We start from the raw sequence: 16573 nt of genomic DNA, 5'->3' as shown, positions 1-16573 counted from the left end.
AACTCATAATTAATCTTCAATTATAACAATAAATCTGTTCCAGACAGACTAGACTCAATTATTAAGTAATTTAGATGATCATGAGCTTAATTTTAATAATTCAAAAAGTAGCACTGACCCCATCCCCATAAACGTGTAAGTCATATAATATGACCTTTTCATATACAAGTCATGGTTTTTAACATGTCCTTCAGTCCACGACGACCCCGCGTGAGAATTTTCCAATTTCCATGCCTCTTTTCCTATTATATATATACCCTTTCCATCTCCCCCACATCCACCTCAACAATAATCTTCACCTTCAAATTCCAAGCATTTCCAGGTGATCGATAATCATCTTGACAACCAACCATGGCGCTATCCACAATGATCTACAGTCATCTTCCCACCACACAATATTCCACCATGACCAGGATTTCTGTAATCCATGCCCATCAACAAGCACTTCTAGATCCCCCGAAAACAAAACCATCAAATGCGACTTCACGGATTGCTGAATCGCTCTCACATCTCCTCCACCTCCATCTTGAAACCCCTCCTCGGACGGAGCTTCACCAATCCATCTGGGACTCGTTTACTGAAGAGAAACACTCCACTCCCACAACTTCTCCCAAGGAGGTGATAGCGCACAAGTGGCGTGAGATCCACGGTTCTTCAGATTGGGACAATCTTTTGGATCCTCTTCCACCTTGGCTCCGACGAGAGATTGTCAAATATGGAGAATTCGCACAAGCGACATACGACGCTTTTGATTTTGATTCTTTCTCCGAGTATTGTGGAAGTTGCCGCTACAACCGCAAAAACTTGTTTGAGAAACTAGGCCTCACTAGAAATGGCTACAAAGTCACCAACTATATTTATGCCATGTCCCACGTACATATGCCTCAGTGGCTGGAGAGGTCACATTTGGTCAACAAGTGGAGCAAAGATTCCAACTGGATGGGATATGTGGCGGTCAGCGATGACGAGGAGACACGTCGGATCGGACGGAGAGACATTGTGGTGGCGTGGCGTGGAACCGTGGCGCCCTCGGAGTGGTACGAGGATATGCAAAGGAAGTTAGAGACATTTGGGCAGAGGGATGCCAAAGTTGAACATGGGTTTCATAGTCTTTACACTAGTAAGAATGAATCTACTAGGTACAACAAAACAAGTGCCTCAGAGCAAGTGATGAAAGAAGTGACAAGACTTATTGAATCGTACAGGGAAAAAGGTGAACAGGTTAGCCTTACAATCACCGGTCATAGCTTGGGTGGAGCACTGGCTCTCCTAAATGCTCACGAAGCCGCATCAACCATTCCCAACCTTCCTATCAGCGTGATTTCCTTCGGAGCGCCAAGGGTCGGTAACGTGGCTTTTCGAGATGAGCTTCATCAGCTGGGAGTTAAAACATTGAGGGTGGTGGTTAAGCAAGACATGGTCCCTCGGATGCCGGGACTTGTATTCAACGAGGGTTTACAAAAATTTGATGATATCACGGGGACATTAGAATGGGTATACACCCATGTTGGAGCTGAATTGAAGCTCGATGTTCGTTCATCGCCTTACCTCAAACGAGGATTGGATTTGGCAGGGTTCCATAGCCTCGAGACATACCTTCATCTTGTCGATGGGTTTCATAGTACTAGCACAACATTTCGGTCTGACGCGAGGAGGGATGTTGCCTTAGTGAACAAGGCATGTGACATGTTGGTTAATGAGCTTAGGATCCCACGTTGTTGGTATCAATTGGCCAACAAGGGATTAGTTTGTAATGCTCATGGGAGATGGGTAAAACCAATGAGAGATCCTGAAGACATACCTTCACCTACTAGGGAGAAAAGTGTTCATACTTTTGTAGATAGAATGCAAACATAAGATGTACTTGAATCTGTACTATATGCCGTATAAACTATAATTTTTAGTTATAAAACAAAACCTAAATTATGTTAGGACATATTTGGAAGCCTAGCTCTAATTAATATCTAAAGCTATATATCATGCACACATATTCATAACCATATTTTTGCTGACGAAATTAAAAATAAAACATTTCAATTCTACCAATATTGTTAACAGAGATTTAAAGGAATTTCAGAGATTTAAAGCAATGCCTTTGTAGTCCGAAAACAAAAGGAAAGAAGAAGCAGAGTAGAAAAAGGAGGAAGGGAAAGAGAAAAAAAAGAAGGAAAGAAAAGTCAAGTCTCAAATTATAGTCAAAGTAGAATCTATTAAATAATACTCTCAATGCAAAATAGGTTATATAATAGCTCTTCCATTAATTCATATTAGGATTGGACGCCAGTATAATTTGGCCCTAAGATTTTAAATTCAAAAATATATTCATTTCTTCACTTGGGCAATATTAATGCAGAAACCTATAAAGTATATATGATATTAATATAGACAGAGACGGAGGGAGGGGAGGATGTATATGGGTCATAGTCCTCTCCCTTCTATTGAAATTTTTCTCCCCTAGCTAGGTAGCTAGCATGTTATAACAAAAAATCATTTTATGCTTGAACTTTGAAGAGCCCAAATCTATCATGACCAACTACTCAATTTTTTTTATTAAAATAGACATTTTGGTAGGTGATTGAGTTAAAAATTGTAAAAATAAATAAACAATTATTTTGTATCTTATCTTTTATTATACTCTGTCAATTGAGAGAGAATGCAAAGATTAATAAATTCATGTACCATGCATCCTTTTATAGAAACAATGGTACCTCTTAACAATTAACATGTGCAATTCTGCCAGTAGTTATGTATGTTATTAGATACAACTCTTCAAGGAGTTATATGTCTTTATGGTTAAGGCAAGTTCAAGCTAGGGGTGGTAGTTTCCCGGTGTCACTCCGTCACAGGTAAGAAGTCTGGCTAAGGTTCTGTTGATTCAATAAAATTTGGAAAAAACGAAAGTATTTTTTGGAATTTTTTGTGGGTTTGATTGGTGATCCAAGTTATGTAAGCCTATTATGTTTGTTGATGGAAGCTTTTTGTTGTATTAAAAGATTTATTGTTGAAACCCCCATCCCAAAGCTTTTTATTGAATTTGTGTTGGATTTATATATAGTCCTTTTACAATTAGTTGTATTGAAATGATGGTCAATTACTGCTTGAAATATTGGAACCGATGGATTTTTTAAATTTGAGAATTGAAATTCTCTAACTAGAGTTGCTATGTTTATGATGATGTTAAGATTAATTATTGTTGCAAGTGTGAAAGAGGATTCTGACTTTTAAAAAAAAAAAAAAAAAAAAAAAGAAGGATGAACGGGTGCAAGAAAATTTTCGGGCAAGGAGACAATGAAGACGAATTGTACACTCAGAAGCTGAAAAAGGTTTGTAAATTTTATATTGTGAAACACATAAGAGTTTTGGCGGATTACTGCTAATCATTTAAGGTTTCATTGTAGAATGAACAGTTAATGTCGTCGGTAACTGCAATATCGTTGGCCAAAGAGAATATGGAACCTGTGCAGTGTAGGTGCGCCCTTACAACCTCAAGTATAACATCCACGACTATAAAAAATCCTGGGAGGCAATTCTATGGGTGTGCTATATATGACCATGAAAAGTATTTGATTTGAGTAATATGGTGTTGAGAAATGATTATTACTTCGTACTTGTCCGTAATTTTAGTATTCATTGTCAAATTTTTTGTGTAATGACAGAAAGTTGGATAATGTCGTTTTTTCCAATGGTATGACGACGAAACCTGTGTTCGAGGACCGAAGGTCCTACCTAAGTTATGTAAATAAGTTAATTCTCTAAAGGGTGAAGTGTCATCACTTAGAGCCAGACTGAGGATCCAAACATATATGTTAGTTTTTTCGTTAGTGATTTATGTATTGCTCATTTGTCATTGGTTGATGGGGCATTGAGGCATGGAAAGATTGTGTTTTTGGCATTAATGCATAACTTTCAATTGCATATTTTATATCACCGGATTTGGCAGGCACAAAAAAAATTGTATGACTTTTTAAATTTATATAATAAAATGTATGTTAGTGTTTGTAGTGATTTGAATGTGAGTACGCGGCTTACATAATTTGTATCACCAACAAAACCGACAAAAAATTCCAGAAAATACCGTCATTTTTTCAAAATTTTTTGAATCAAAAAATTTTGAATCAACAGAACCCTAGTTAGACTTCTTACTTGTGACGGAGTGAGGCCGAAAAATTATTAGGACGCCGGACTGATGAACCGCCAGTGGGTTCTGTCATGCTAGTGGGTGCGTCAGGGGAGTTCCGTGGGTGAGTTGGTGGCTGCGTGGGTTTTGTCGGGGAAGGGTTGAATAGGGGACACTACAAAAAAAAAAAAAAAAAAAAAAAAAAAAAAAAAAAGGGTTTACTAAAGCTTGGAATAGAGGCGCTTTAATAAGACATCCCCTTATAGGGACGTTTTATTATGTAAACAACACAAAATAAAATTAGCAACGCTTGTGCAGAAAAACGTTTCCTTAATTCGAGACATTTCAATAAGGTATGCCCCAATTTAGTTAATTAAGTGCGTCTGGCTGGCAAGTGTCCTTAATTCGGGACGCTTACTATCCAGGCGCCCTTAGTTAGGGGCCCCTACCAGCCAAGCGCCCTTAGTTAGGGGCGCCTGGCTGGCAAGAGCCCCTAATTAAGGGCGCATGGCTAGCAAGTGCCCTTAATTCGGGACACCTGCTATCCAAGCGCCCCTAATTAAGGGCACCTAGCTAGTAAGCGCACTTAATTAGGGGCGCTCTTGCCAACCAGGCACCCTTAATTAAAGGCGCCTAGCTAGCAGGCACCCCTAATTAAGGGCGCTTGCCAGCTAGGTACCCTTAATTACTAGCTATTTAAGGGCGCCTGGATAGCAGGCGCATCAAAATTATTTTTAGTTATATAGGAGAACTAGCTGCTCAAATATTAAGTTATATAAAAATTACTTAAACACAAAAAATGATAAAAGATAAAGGAAGAACACCATAAAATTTGAAATTCTAATGTTGGCTTATCTTTTATCCTTTAATGTTGGCTTATATAACTTAAACACAATAAAAATTATTTTATGTTGTTCTTCATTTATCTTTTATCCTTTTATAGGGGAACTAGCTGCTCAAACACAATTCATTACCATTGACTTAAGAACATATATATGATTGCATAATATACATTTGCATTTATTTATATATAGGTGATAATGGATTAACAAATGAAGATGAGCATGCAGCTGATACAGAAAGCAACCATCGTGGATCATCACAAAGTATGTGTAGATCTTCATATCTTAGTCACTTGTAATATAATCTAGTTATATATAGGTTTGCACTTTCAAAATGGTTAGATATAAGTTTGTAATTTAATATTTTCTTTTGGTTTTATCATTTGCAAGTAATCATTAAGTGACGTACGTATACTTGACCTATTACGTATTTGACGCCAAATGCTAAGCGAACCTGTTGATATATTTTATTTCATATGCAATATACAATTTTTGTAAACTCTTTTAAGAGGTGATACACTTTGTGTTTATGATATCGATTTTGATATTTTATTTCATATGTATGATACAATTTTTGTTAACTCTTTAAGATGTGATACACTTTGTGTTTATGATATCATCATTTTGGATTTAGATGGCTCATGAGATATGAGATTGAATATATGGATCAGATATGTATTGTGAGATATGTATAAAATTGTATGAGATTGATGAATGGAAAAAATATTTATGGATTAATCCAATATTTATGGAGAAAATACGCAATACAATATTGTATTGCGTATTGTATATCAGGAGAAAATAAAAAAATATATATCGATTGCATGGGGAAAACATTTTCTCCATATATTAATTATTGGAGACGCTTCGCAGTGTGAAAGCGCTCCCATATAGAAATAGGGGCGCTTTACACGTGATAAGTGCCAAATATTACATATTTAGACCCATTTATTTACATTAGTTAATCCTTTAATTAACTTTGTCGTTATTTAATATTTTGTGTTAGTTTTGTGTTTTGTAGGTCATTAAAGAAAAACTACAGCTCTAAAGAGAAAAATGCAAAGTTTGAAAGAAAGCATACTTTGAGAAGACCTATATGAGGTGGTTAAGTTTAACCAAATCCAAGAAAAATGTTAAATCAGATTAAATTGGATAAAAGATTAGATTGGATAAGATTTCGAATCGGATTCAAATTCAGATTCTATACACATCTCAGTATTTTAACTTTGGGTTCAAATATTGGATGAAGTAATTCAAATGGCATTGGAAAGCTAACGCAAAATGCTACAATTCATTGTGAAATATAATTTTCCTAATTCGGAAGGTTACTATGCCAAAATCGCCCCGCAATTAAAGGACACAAATCTGGACGAATCCTATTCCGATTTCAGACTTCTATTTTGACTGGGAGACAGACCTCCGAATTATTTAGGTTTAATAGGGATTCTACGACTTTCCTAACCCTATAAATAGACCAATTTGCATTCAAGAAGATATATAGAATTCGAGAGAGCAAAATTCTACAATTTTTATCTTTTTAGTTTAGGTTTTCTTTAGATTTAGGTTTTCTTTAGATTTAGGTTTTATTTTTATGTTGAGTTAAATTCCCAACTAAGGATGGGAATGAAGCCTCACCAATGAAGAACATCAATACTTTCATGTAAATCTTTATTTATCTGATTTTATTGGGTTTAATATTTCAATTGTTTTACTTCTTTTCAATGTGTTGAGTGATTATTAGATATCTTTTGTGATTCAAGGATACATTTGATGATTTAAGATAATTTCACATAATTGATTGCTTGATTTTATTTGCCTAAATAATTGGATATCCCTTGTGATTTGTCCTACAGATACATTTGGTGTTTCAATTAAGATTTGATATCTTTTGTGATTTACGGATACATCTGATGATTTAATTGATATTAGATTCCTTTTGTGATTTATGCAATGAATGGATACATGGGATGGTTTTGATTTATTCTTTGAAGCATAGTAAAGCATACATAAGATTTAAATTGTGGGAACTTCGGATAAATATTGATGAACATGGAGTATGTTGTTATGATTCAATAAGTGTAAATTCTCAAACCTTAGTCTTTTATCTCTTAGTTTATTTTAATTAGTTTATGTTTGTCTTTTAATTTCAAAACCAAATTCAAAATCAAAAACCTTTTGGAACTAGATTAGGATTTAATTAGTTTATATATAAATTGTTTTTTCAAAAACACAATTCCCTATGGGTTTGACCTCGCACTTGCAATCCATTAAACTACAATCGATTCGTGCACTTACGAGTTAAATAAATTTGCACAACAAGTTTTTGGCACCATTGCCGGGGAATTGTTCAATTTTTGAAACCAATTTATTTCTAAATTAGTTTTATTCTTCTACTAGTTATAATTAGGATTTAATTTTTCTACAATTTGTTTTGTTGTATTTGTGTTACTAATAAAAAATTAAAAAAAAAATTAAAAAAAAAAAAAAAGATTTTTCTAGTTGTTTTTTGTTTTGTTTTGGCTTGTTATACAGTTCTGCCGCAGCACCTTTTGCACAACCCTGTTAGTGCAATCAAGCGCACCCAGGGCCAAGACAGCAAGCTCAAGTGCACCTGCGCTCGTTAGCTGCTGCATCCTCACGCAAGCACATCAGCGCGATCAAGCGCACTCACAGCAAAGGCAGCAACTGGCAACTGCAGCAGTTCTGTAGATTTTTGCCAAAAATTTATTTTTGGTCCTTTTTGTGAGTTTTTAAATTTTAGTTTTAATTTTTTTTACTCTTTTTTTTTTAATTTTATTTAAAAATATATTAAAAAATTTTCAAAAAAAAAAAATTGGTTAATGTTTTATGTGGGATATTTGCATGCTAAAAAGTGAGGGGGAAGCATGAATTTTCATTTTAATGATTTTAATGCATCTCCTAGTTATAGGACACCAGCTCCTACCAACTACCCTCAATTTACCCACATGACCCATGTTCATACTGCTCCAATCCTTATCATCATTATAGTGATTGTCCTTTATGGGGACAAGCTTCTAATTTTTCATATGAGGAAATAAACACCAGTTTCTCCAATCCAAGGTTTGATTCAAATTTCAATTATTACAACCCAGATTGGAGCAACCAATCTAATTTCTCATGGTCAGCTCAGTCTGCAGGAAATTATACTCACCAATTTGATGAATTGCACTATTCAGAATATCCGCAGTTCAATCATCAAGCTCAACCACCTGTTTATCAGTCCACCACTTAAGTGCCACAGCCTGCACCACAATCATCACTGGAAGACATGATGAAAACATTAATAGAAAAAGTCAACCAGTCCAACTCCCAAGCTATACAAAAGCTAAAAGATTTCACCAAACAAACCCTACAAGAATTGCGTCAAGAGCTCAAAGATGCCAATACTCATGCTACCGTAAGGATGGAAGAATGGATTGGCCAAAGTGAAAATGAACACCCATCTGAACATTAACTTGACCCAATGATTCAATATTGGGACAATGAGAGCATAGAGGATAACAATAAAGAAGATGAGGTTTCAAAGTCAGTTGAAGGCTAAAGGACACTACATGATTGATGAGGATGAGTCCAAAAATTTTTATCATGAGCATGTCCAAGCCACCTCCAACTTTAAAAGAAAGGAAAGTGCTACAAGAAATTATCTTCCTAAAGATGAAGTATTTCAATTTTGTCCAACTACTCACATTGATGACTTAAAAAGGAGATTAGCGGAACTCAAGGCAATTAGGTCGGCCTACATCAGAACTATAAATAAGTGGGGACTATCTCTATTTTGTGAATATTGTTATAATCCTACTCACCACCAAAGCAAATATCCATTCATTTTACACTACATGATTGATGAGAAGGAAATTGTGGATAACAAAGAGAAGCACGCAGAGCAAGTTGAGCATGCTTAAGTCACCACCACACTTGAGAGTGAGAAATTTGTTGACAACATTAAGGCGGAAGAAGAAGAAGTTGAGCACCCAAAGCAAGTTGAGCACCATGAGAACAGTGAGCCCCCAACAAATCCTAATTTGCCCAGTGATATGGAAGTGAGTACTGAAGCTCATGCCTACATTACTTTTCCTCTTGAGACACATCAAGAACCCAAAGCTTCATCGCCTGAATGTCTCAAAGAGCCATCTTATGTCAAGATACTCAAGGACTTGTGCACACAAGCACACAAATTTAGGAATCACTTTCCTAAGAAGATCCTTCGAAGTAAGAAATTCTACATAAGATGGTGAAATATCCTTCTAGAGTGGTATGAAGTTTTGAAGAAGAAGGGGTGGAAGGGATTGGTTGGACATCCGCATGATAGGAGAAAGCGTTGTAAAGTTTTCTCCTCCAATTTATTTTCTGCACTTCACTCCACAAATTATTTCTTTCCTTTTTCATTACATGTTATTTTTATTTATTTTTGTTTGTAACAGCAATTAATCTTTTGATGTTTGTTTCTATGAAGAAAAAAAAATTGCTGTTAGTTTTTGTTGACAAGCGTTTTGGTGTTTAAGTTTGGGGGACGCCTTGGCCGTTTTCACACCTTGGTGTTTCCTTACTTCTAGTAATGTATTTCTATACTACACATTGAGGGCAATATGTAATTCAAGTTTGAGGGTATAGAAAAACATTTTGTCTAATTATTTTTGTTCTTATTTGTTTATTTTTATTTGTCTTTTTGCATTTAATTTTTTTTTTTTTTTTTTTTGAAAAAAAAAAATTATGCTATGTTTTTTGTCAAGTTTGAATTAAACTGTCACTGTGGTTTGTATTTTATTAGCTTGCTTAAAGAGTTGCACACATTGTTATGTCATTAGGAGTCTGAGTCCCTTGACTTATTTTTGGGTAAAAGAGATTTCACTTGTTTTGAGATAAATTTTTATGAACGCATTAGCTTGTTTTCTATGATGTATGATGTTTGAGCTTAAGCTTGTTCTCTTTAAAATTTGTTTGATGACCTATTGATGAATAACCATTGGCTTGCAAGATATAAAAAAATAAATAAATAAATAAATAAGAGAGGGAAAAGGAAATGAAAGATCATGTTGAGTTTTCCGCTAAGTAACCGAACATCTTGCCTCTTTAAGCATTAAGTGTTCGCGTCAAAAGGTGTGAAGTTCAGTGTTGATTTATGATATGACTAATCTGACTTCGTAGCTTTTTTGACTTAAGTTAATAAGCTCTTTGGGATGTTCTACATCTAATGCCTAAAGCCACCTGGCTTAGGAGTCATTGGCCTAACACGTGTTACATGGGTCAATTAGAAAGCTTAAGGGAGTTAGACATTGCAGAGCCTGTTAAAAAAAATAATAATAATAATAAATTGCATATCTTGCCTTGGTTATTTCATTTGATAGAAATTTTTACAAATTTTTTTGGAACTTGTCTTGAGTTTAAGCTGAAAGTTTTATGATTGTATGCTAATTACACTTTACACTTTTCAGAACATATGAGGTCTCAATTCTCTATTTATGAGTGATTTGATTCTGAATTTTCTTTTGACTATGATGATGGTGTTTGTCTTTTTAAGCTTGCTCATGAATAAGAACCATGGTTTATGTGAAATTTCTTTCTTGTTAACAACATAGTGCTACAATGTTTGTGGGTATCATTTCTGTTAAGCCCTCACGAGACTTCACTCGTCCACTAGGGATGCCTATGGGTTTGAAAGGCTTGTTACATATGCTAAATGCAATCGTCTCTCCCACAAAAAAAGATTTATATTTCTTGCTTTCATTATATTTTTCGTTTTGTTTTGCTAAGGGACTAGCAAAATGTAAGTTTGGGAGTGTTTGATAAGTATCAAATATTATATATTTGGACCCCTTTATTTACATTAATTAATCCTTTAGCTGTGTCGTTATTTAGTATTTTGTGTTTTTAGTGTTTTGTAGGTCATTAAAGAAAAACTACAGCTTTAAAGAGAAAAATGCAAAGCTTGGAAGAAAACATACTTTGAGAAGACCTAGATAAAGTGGTTAAGTTTAACAAAATCCAAGAAAAAGGTTAAATCAGATTAAATTGGATAAAAAATCAGATTTGATAAGATTTCGGATCGGATTCAAATTCAGATTCTATATACGTCTCAGTATTTTGACCATAACTATCCGCTCAAATATCAGATTGAAGTGATTCAAGCGGCACTAGAAAGATTACGCAAAATAATACAATTCAATGTGAAATAGGATTTTTCTAATTCGGAAAGTTACTATGCCAAAATCGCCCCGCAATTAAAAGACACAAATCTGGATGAATCCTATTCCGATTTCAGACTTCTATTTTGACTGGGAGACAGACCATCGAATTATTTAGGTTTAATTGGGCTTCTAGGACTTCCCTAAACCTATAAATAGACATTTTTGCATTCAAGAAGATATATAGAATTTCAAAGAGCAAAATTCTATAGTTTTTATCTTTTTAGTTTAGGTTTTCTTTAAATTTAGGTTTTATTTTTATGTTTAGCTAAATTCTCAACTAAGGTTGGGGATGAATCCTCAACGATAAAGAACATCAATACTTTCATGTAAGTCTTTATTTATCTGATTTTATTGAGTTTAATATTTCAATTGTTTTAGTTCTTTTCAATGTGTGGAGTGATTCTTGAATATCTTTTATGATTCAATGATACATTTGATGATTTAAGATAATTTCACATAATTGATTGCTTGATTTTATTTGCCTAAATAATTGGATATCCCATGTGATTTGTTCTACGGATACATTTGGTGTTTCAATTAAGATTGGATATCTTTTGTGATTTGCGGATACATATGATGATTTAATTGATATTGGATTCCTTTTGTGATTTGTCCAATGAATAGATACATGGGATGATTTTGATTAATTCGTTGAAGCATAGTAAAACATTTATAAGATTTAAATTATGAGAACTTCGGATAAATATTGATGAACATGGAGTATGTTGTTATGATTCAATGAGTGTGAATTCCCAAACCTTAAACTTTTATCTCTTAGTTCATTTTAATTAGTTTATGTTTGTCTTTTAATTTCAAAACCAAATTCAAAATCAAAAACCTTTTGGAACTAGATTAGGATTTAATTAGTTTAGATATAAATTGCTCTTTCAAAAACACAATTCCCTATGTGTTCGACATCGCACTTGCAATCCATTAAACTACAATCGATTCATGCATTTGCGAGTTAAATAAATTTGCACAACAACACGCAAGCGCCGCCTTTTATAAAAGGGGGCACTTGCCCACCTGAGCGCTCCCTTTTTAGAATGAGGGCGCTTGCCTAGAAAGTGCCCTCATTCTAAAAATAGAGAGTTTGCCTAGGAAGCGCCCTCATTCTAAAAAGGGGTGCTTGCCTAGGAAGCGCCCCATGTTTTAAAATGGGGCATTTTTCATCATTAAGCACCCTTTTTTTTTTAAAGTGGGCGCTATGTTCTAAACGTCCCCTTTTCGAGGCGCTTTTTAGTAAAATATCGTCTCAAACTAAAATTCTAGTCGTCATAAAAATCGATGTGTCCCAAGTGCCCCTAATAAGCGTTGCGAAATCAATAGAGACTTTTTTTGGCCAAAAATGCCCCAAATAACCATGCCACTAAACCTTGTTTTTTTTTGTCGTGGGAAGCTTTGCTCGATTTGAGGGTTTAAACAATAAAACCCTAAGTCAGCCAAAACTTACCGTTTTGGCTAGTGCCAAAATGGTAAGTTTTGATCCTACGCATCAACAATGGACATGTAGGATCAAAAAATAGACTGATGTGACTTTCATTAAAACGGTGTGTTTTAACCAAACTAACGGCAATTAAAAAATTTTGACAGTAGACTTTTTCTTTGCATTTCGATTGACACAGGGAATAAATTTTCAAAAAAAAAAAAAAACATAGGGAGAATTTAATTTTGGCGCGTTGACCTAACGACTTATAATATATTTACTCAAAAAAAAAACTGAGTTTTGAGAGCTACTTCAATATCGTAGATTAAATCAATTGACAGTCAAATGTACATCATCCTCATCAAAACTAAGAAGCTTAATGATCAAAGAGGGATCAATCCTGCAATTCGAAACATTCATCTTATACCCTACAAATTAATGGGCACTGGTGCTTGCTAAGATGCTTCACAAAATGGAAAAGGAACATCTTCAGGTTCTCTGCAAGGCTTCACCCACCTTCCATATTTGTTAAGCACAAGTCCCTTGTGAGGCAACTGGTACCAAAACTGAGGGATCCTCAACTCCTTGATCAGCATACCTGTTGTCTTGTTCACCAATGCAACATCTCTCCTAGCATTCCACCTAAACTTGCACTGTTTACAAAGAAATCCATCTAAAAGATGGAGATATATCTCCAAATTGTGGCTCCCTACCAAATCAGACTCATGCTTCAGATATGGTGACATGAACATGTCAAGCTTAAGCTGTGTTCCTACATGCCTGTAAACCCAATTTACTCTAGTATCCACATGGAGCTTATGAAGAATTTTGCTAATTATGAACCCTGGCAATTTTGGGACTATATCTTGCTTAACAACAATGCGTAATATTTTCACCCCAATTTCACCAAGTTTGTCCTCGAACGCCATGTTCCCAACCCTTGGTGCACCAAAAGAGATGACACAAATGGGAAGGCCAGGGATTGAAGTTGCAGCCTCATAGGCATTGAGGAGAGCCAAAGCTCCACCAAGGCTATGCCCAGCTATGGTGAAGCTTATTTCTTGCGCACCCTTTTCTTTATACAACCTCACTAGCCTCTTCACTTCCTCCATTACTTGCTCAGAAGCACTCAACTTGTTATACCTTGTGAGCTTGCTCTTAGATCTATAAATGCTAAGAAACCCTTTTGCGACCTTTATGTTTCCTTTCTGATCATCATCATCAATACGCTCTAGCTTTGTTTTAAGATCATTGAACCACTCGGTCGGAGCAACGGTGCCGCGCCATGCCATGACAATGTCTCTTCTTCCGATCCTTTCTGATTCTTCGTCGTTGCTAACTGAAACATATCCCATCCAGTTTGAATCTTTGCTCCACATTTCATTCAGAAATGACTTCTCAATCCAACGAGGGACATCTACATGCGACATGGCGTATATGTACTTGGTCACCTCATAACCATATTTTGTTAGGCCTAATTCTTCAAAAAGCTTGTGCCGGTTGTACCGACAACTTCCGCAGTACTCCGACAAAGGGTTGAAGTCAAATGCGTCGTAAGTTGCCTGCGCAAATTCTCCATATTTTACAAGTTCGCGTCGAAGCCAAGGCTGGAGCGGGTCAAGAAGATTCTCCTTCTTCTTCTCCCAGTTGCACAAGCCATGGATTTCATGCCATTTTGTTGATATGTTTTCCTTCGGAGAGTTCGTCGGAGTCATATGATTGCCCCGGTCGACAAAATCCGAAGCTGAGTATGGCAATCGGAGGAGCTGTGCTAGCGATTTGGTGCAATGAGAGGCACTTTTCTTTGCCTTTGTACGTAGATTTCGCTTAATAACCGCTCCTTCGTGAACCCTAATAGGAGAGGGTTTAATTTTCATGCTTGATGCAGATGTAAGATGAAAGTGCTGCTGCTGCTGGTTCTTCTTCATGGTGGATGATATTGCCTTTCTGATGACCTTCCAAGTGACACTGGACTTCAACTTCAGCACCCATTTGGTCTTCCTTGCTCCTGTTTTCTCCATTAGAGTAATCTCAAGAATTGAAAAGGGAAATTATGTGTTGGGTGTAAATGGGAGAGATTTATAAACCTTATGATGAGAATCTGTCGTAGGATTATAAAAGAAAGAGCAAGTTTGAAATGGGCTATGAGTTTTAATTTTCAAGCGCACGCCTGATCCTATTCGAGGAGGAATAAGACATATATGGCTGCTGCTGCTTCTGCTGCAACATCCTGGTTGAATGTTTCAATTCAAAGACAAGAATTGTCGCACACAAGTATAGGTGTTGGACTCGGTACTGTGATGCGCGCGTAGTGGGTATTGTTTGTTTCAGTCAAAGATAAGAAGAAAATAGGCCTATTTCTGTTGCTAGTATTCATTGGTGCATTAATCTCAATATTTTTGTATGTAATTAATTTTTGTATTGCTTAGTTATGTTATTTACTTGTTCCTTTTATTATTTTTACAAGTTATTTACTTGTTCTTGTTCCTTAGTTTAACGTGTGGTTATTTGATTTGAAGGAGTGACTAGCTAGATGATCAACTCAATAAATGGGCCAGCTTCGTGAGCCACACACTAACGTAATGGGTAAGTAAAATGGTGGGTCAATTGGAGTGAGTTATTTGGGTCAGCAGTTATCTTAGGGAAAAATATACTTTAGTCTTTTGAATTATTACTCATTTTATAATTATATCGCCAAACTTTAAAAAGTGACATCGAAGTTACACATTCTACAATTGTATGTCAAATTAGACACTTTTGCATTTTTTTTTTTTTTTTTCAAAATACCCTTAAAGTTAATAATAAGAAGTTCGAGATGTGAAATTAAAAGTTTTTAAACTATGAGGAATTTTCTCAAAATGTGTGGAAGTTCATGGGGTCTTTCTAAAGTTAACTCTAGTCTTTTTGTTTGTTTAATTTTTTAATAATTTTCATTTTTTTTAAAAAATGAATTTAAGAGTATATTGGGGAGAAAATTGCAAATGTCTCTAATTTGACACGATGTAGCAGCATGAAAAGTCTTATGTCACTTTTTAAAGTTTAGAAGTGTATGTGCAAATTAAATAGGTGATAATTTAGAAGGCTTAAGCATATTTTCCTCTATCTTTTAAGTGTAATAAGCTAGTGGGTTGTAAATTATTAATTTGGGAAAATTTCAGTATTTAATCCACCATTACCGTTGAATAAATTATCTAGAAAATTACCAAGTAAATTGTGTACAGAGGTTTTGGCCTCTTTAACATCTTTGAAGTTCCAAATTGTTATTTTTATTTACAAATTTCATTCTTCAAGTATTTAGGCTCTCTCTATTTTTTTTTTTTTTTTTTTTTTTAATAATTCAAGTATTTAGGCACATTACACAAACAAAGAAACAAACAAAGAAAATCGGATGCCTCGGGTGAGTGGATTTTTTGGAGAGGAATATGCTTTGGAGGAGTAATTACACCAAAAATTGAAGATTTGAAGAAATTTTGGAAGTCCTATAGATTTTGGGTGGGTGAACATCAAAATTTGACACTTGCCTTGAATTAAGTGCACACATTTTAAACGAGCAGTGGACACTAATAGTCTTGTATAAAAATAAAAAATAAAATAAAAAACAAATCGAAACTAGAAGATCAATAGCGTCCACTTTAAGTAGACACTTGGAAAGTGGACGCTGCTAATAGGTCAATAGCGTCCACTGTGAGTGGACTCTAATTAATAGTCTTGTGTAAAAATAAAAAAAGTCGAAAATATGAGTCAGGCTGTTTTCACTTGATTATATGCGTCACTTTTCAATGATCAGTTCACAAATTCCTTTGGTACATCTATATATGTACACCTTTGTTTCTATATGATGATTTTTCTTTGAGGTTTGTTTCAGAAAATGGGTTTCTTCAAATGGAGATAGTTTGCTATATAATTCAGTTTTATTTCGACTTCTGTTATACAAGGAAATTTTATGAATATGTGTTTTGTCCGTAGGTTTGAGGCTTGAAGT

General features: G+C 35.0%; 1 protein-coding gene and 1 pseudogene across 1 annotated transcript; one reads left to right on the top strand and one right to left on the bottom strand.

The window, feature by feature from the left end:
- Positions 1-351: 351 nt before the first annotated feature.
- Positions 352-1857, top strand: LOC132169485 (phospholipase A1-Igamma1, chloroplastic pseudogene; annotated as a pseudogene).
- Positions 1858-13046: 11189 nt separating this feature from the next.
- On the bottom strand, positions 13047-14621 carry DLAH (alpha/beta-Hydrolases superfamily protein). Its single transcript, XM_059580518.2, has one exon. It carries the CDS (start codon positions 14610-14612, stop codon positions 13047-13049), a length of 1566 nt encoding a protein of 521 aa, XP_059436501.2. The 5' UTR covers positions 14613-14621.
- Positions 14622-16573: the final 1952 nt, after the last annotated feature.

The sequence above is a fragment of the Corylus avellana genome, chromosome 1 (assembly GCF_965113065.1).
Source record: "Corylus avellana chromosome 1, dhCorAvel1.hap1.2, whole genome shotgun sequence".
In the NCBI taxonomy this organism is placed as follows: Eukaryota; Viridiplantae; Streptophyta; class Magnoliopsida; order Fagales; family Betulaceae; genus Corylus; species Corylus avellana.
Note: the sequence above shows the minus strand (reverse complement) of the source record. Positions and strands in the feature narration are given on the sequence as shown.

Coding starts and splice junctions, on each gene's coding strand:
- DLAH (XM_059580518.2), bottom strand. CDS start 14,612: ATGGAGAAAACAGGAGCAAGGAAGACCAAATGGGTGCTGAAGTTGAAG.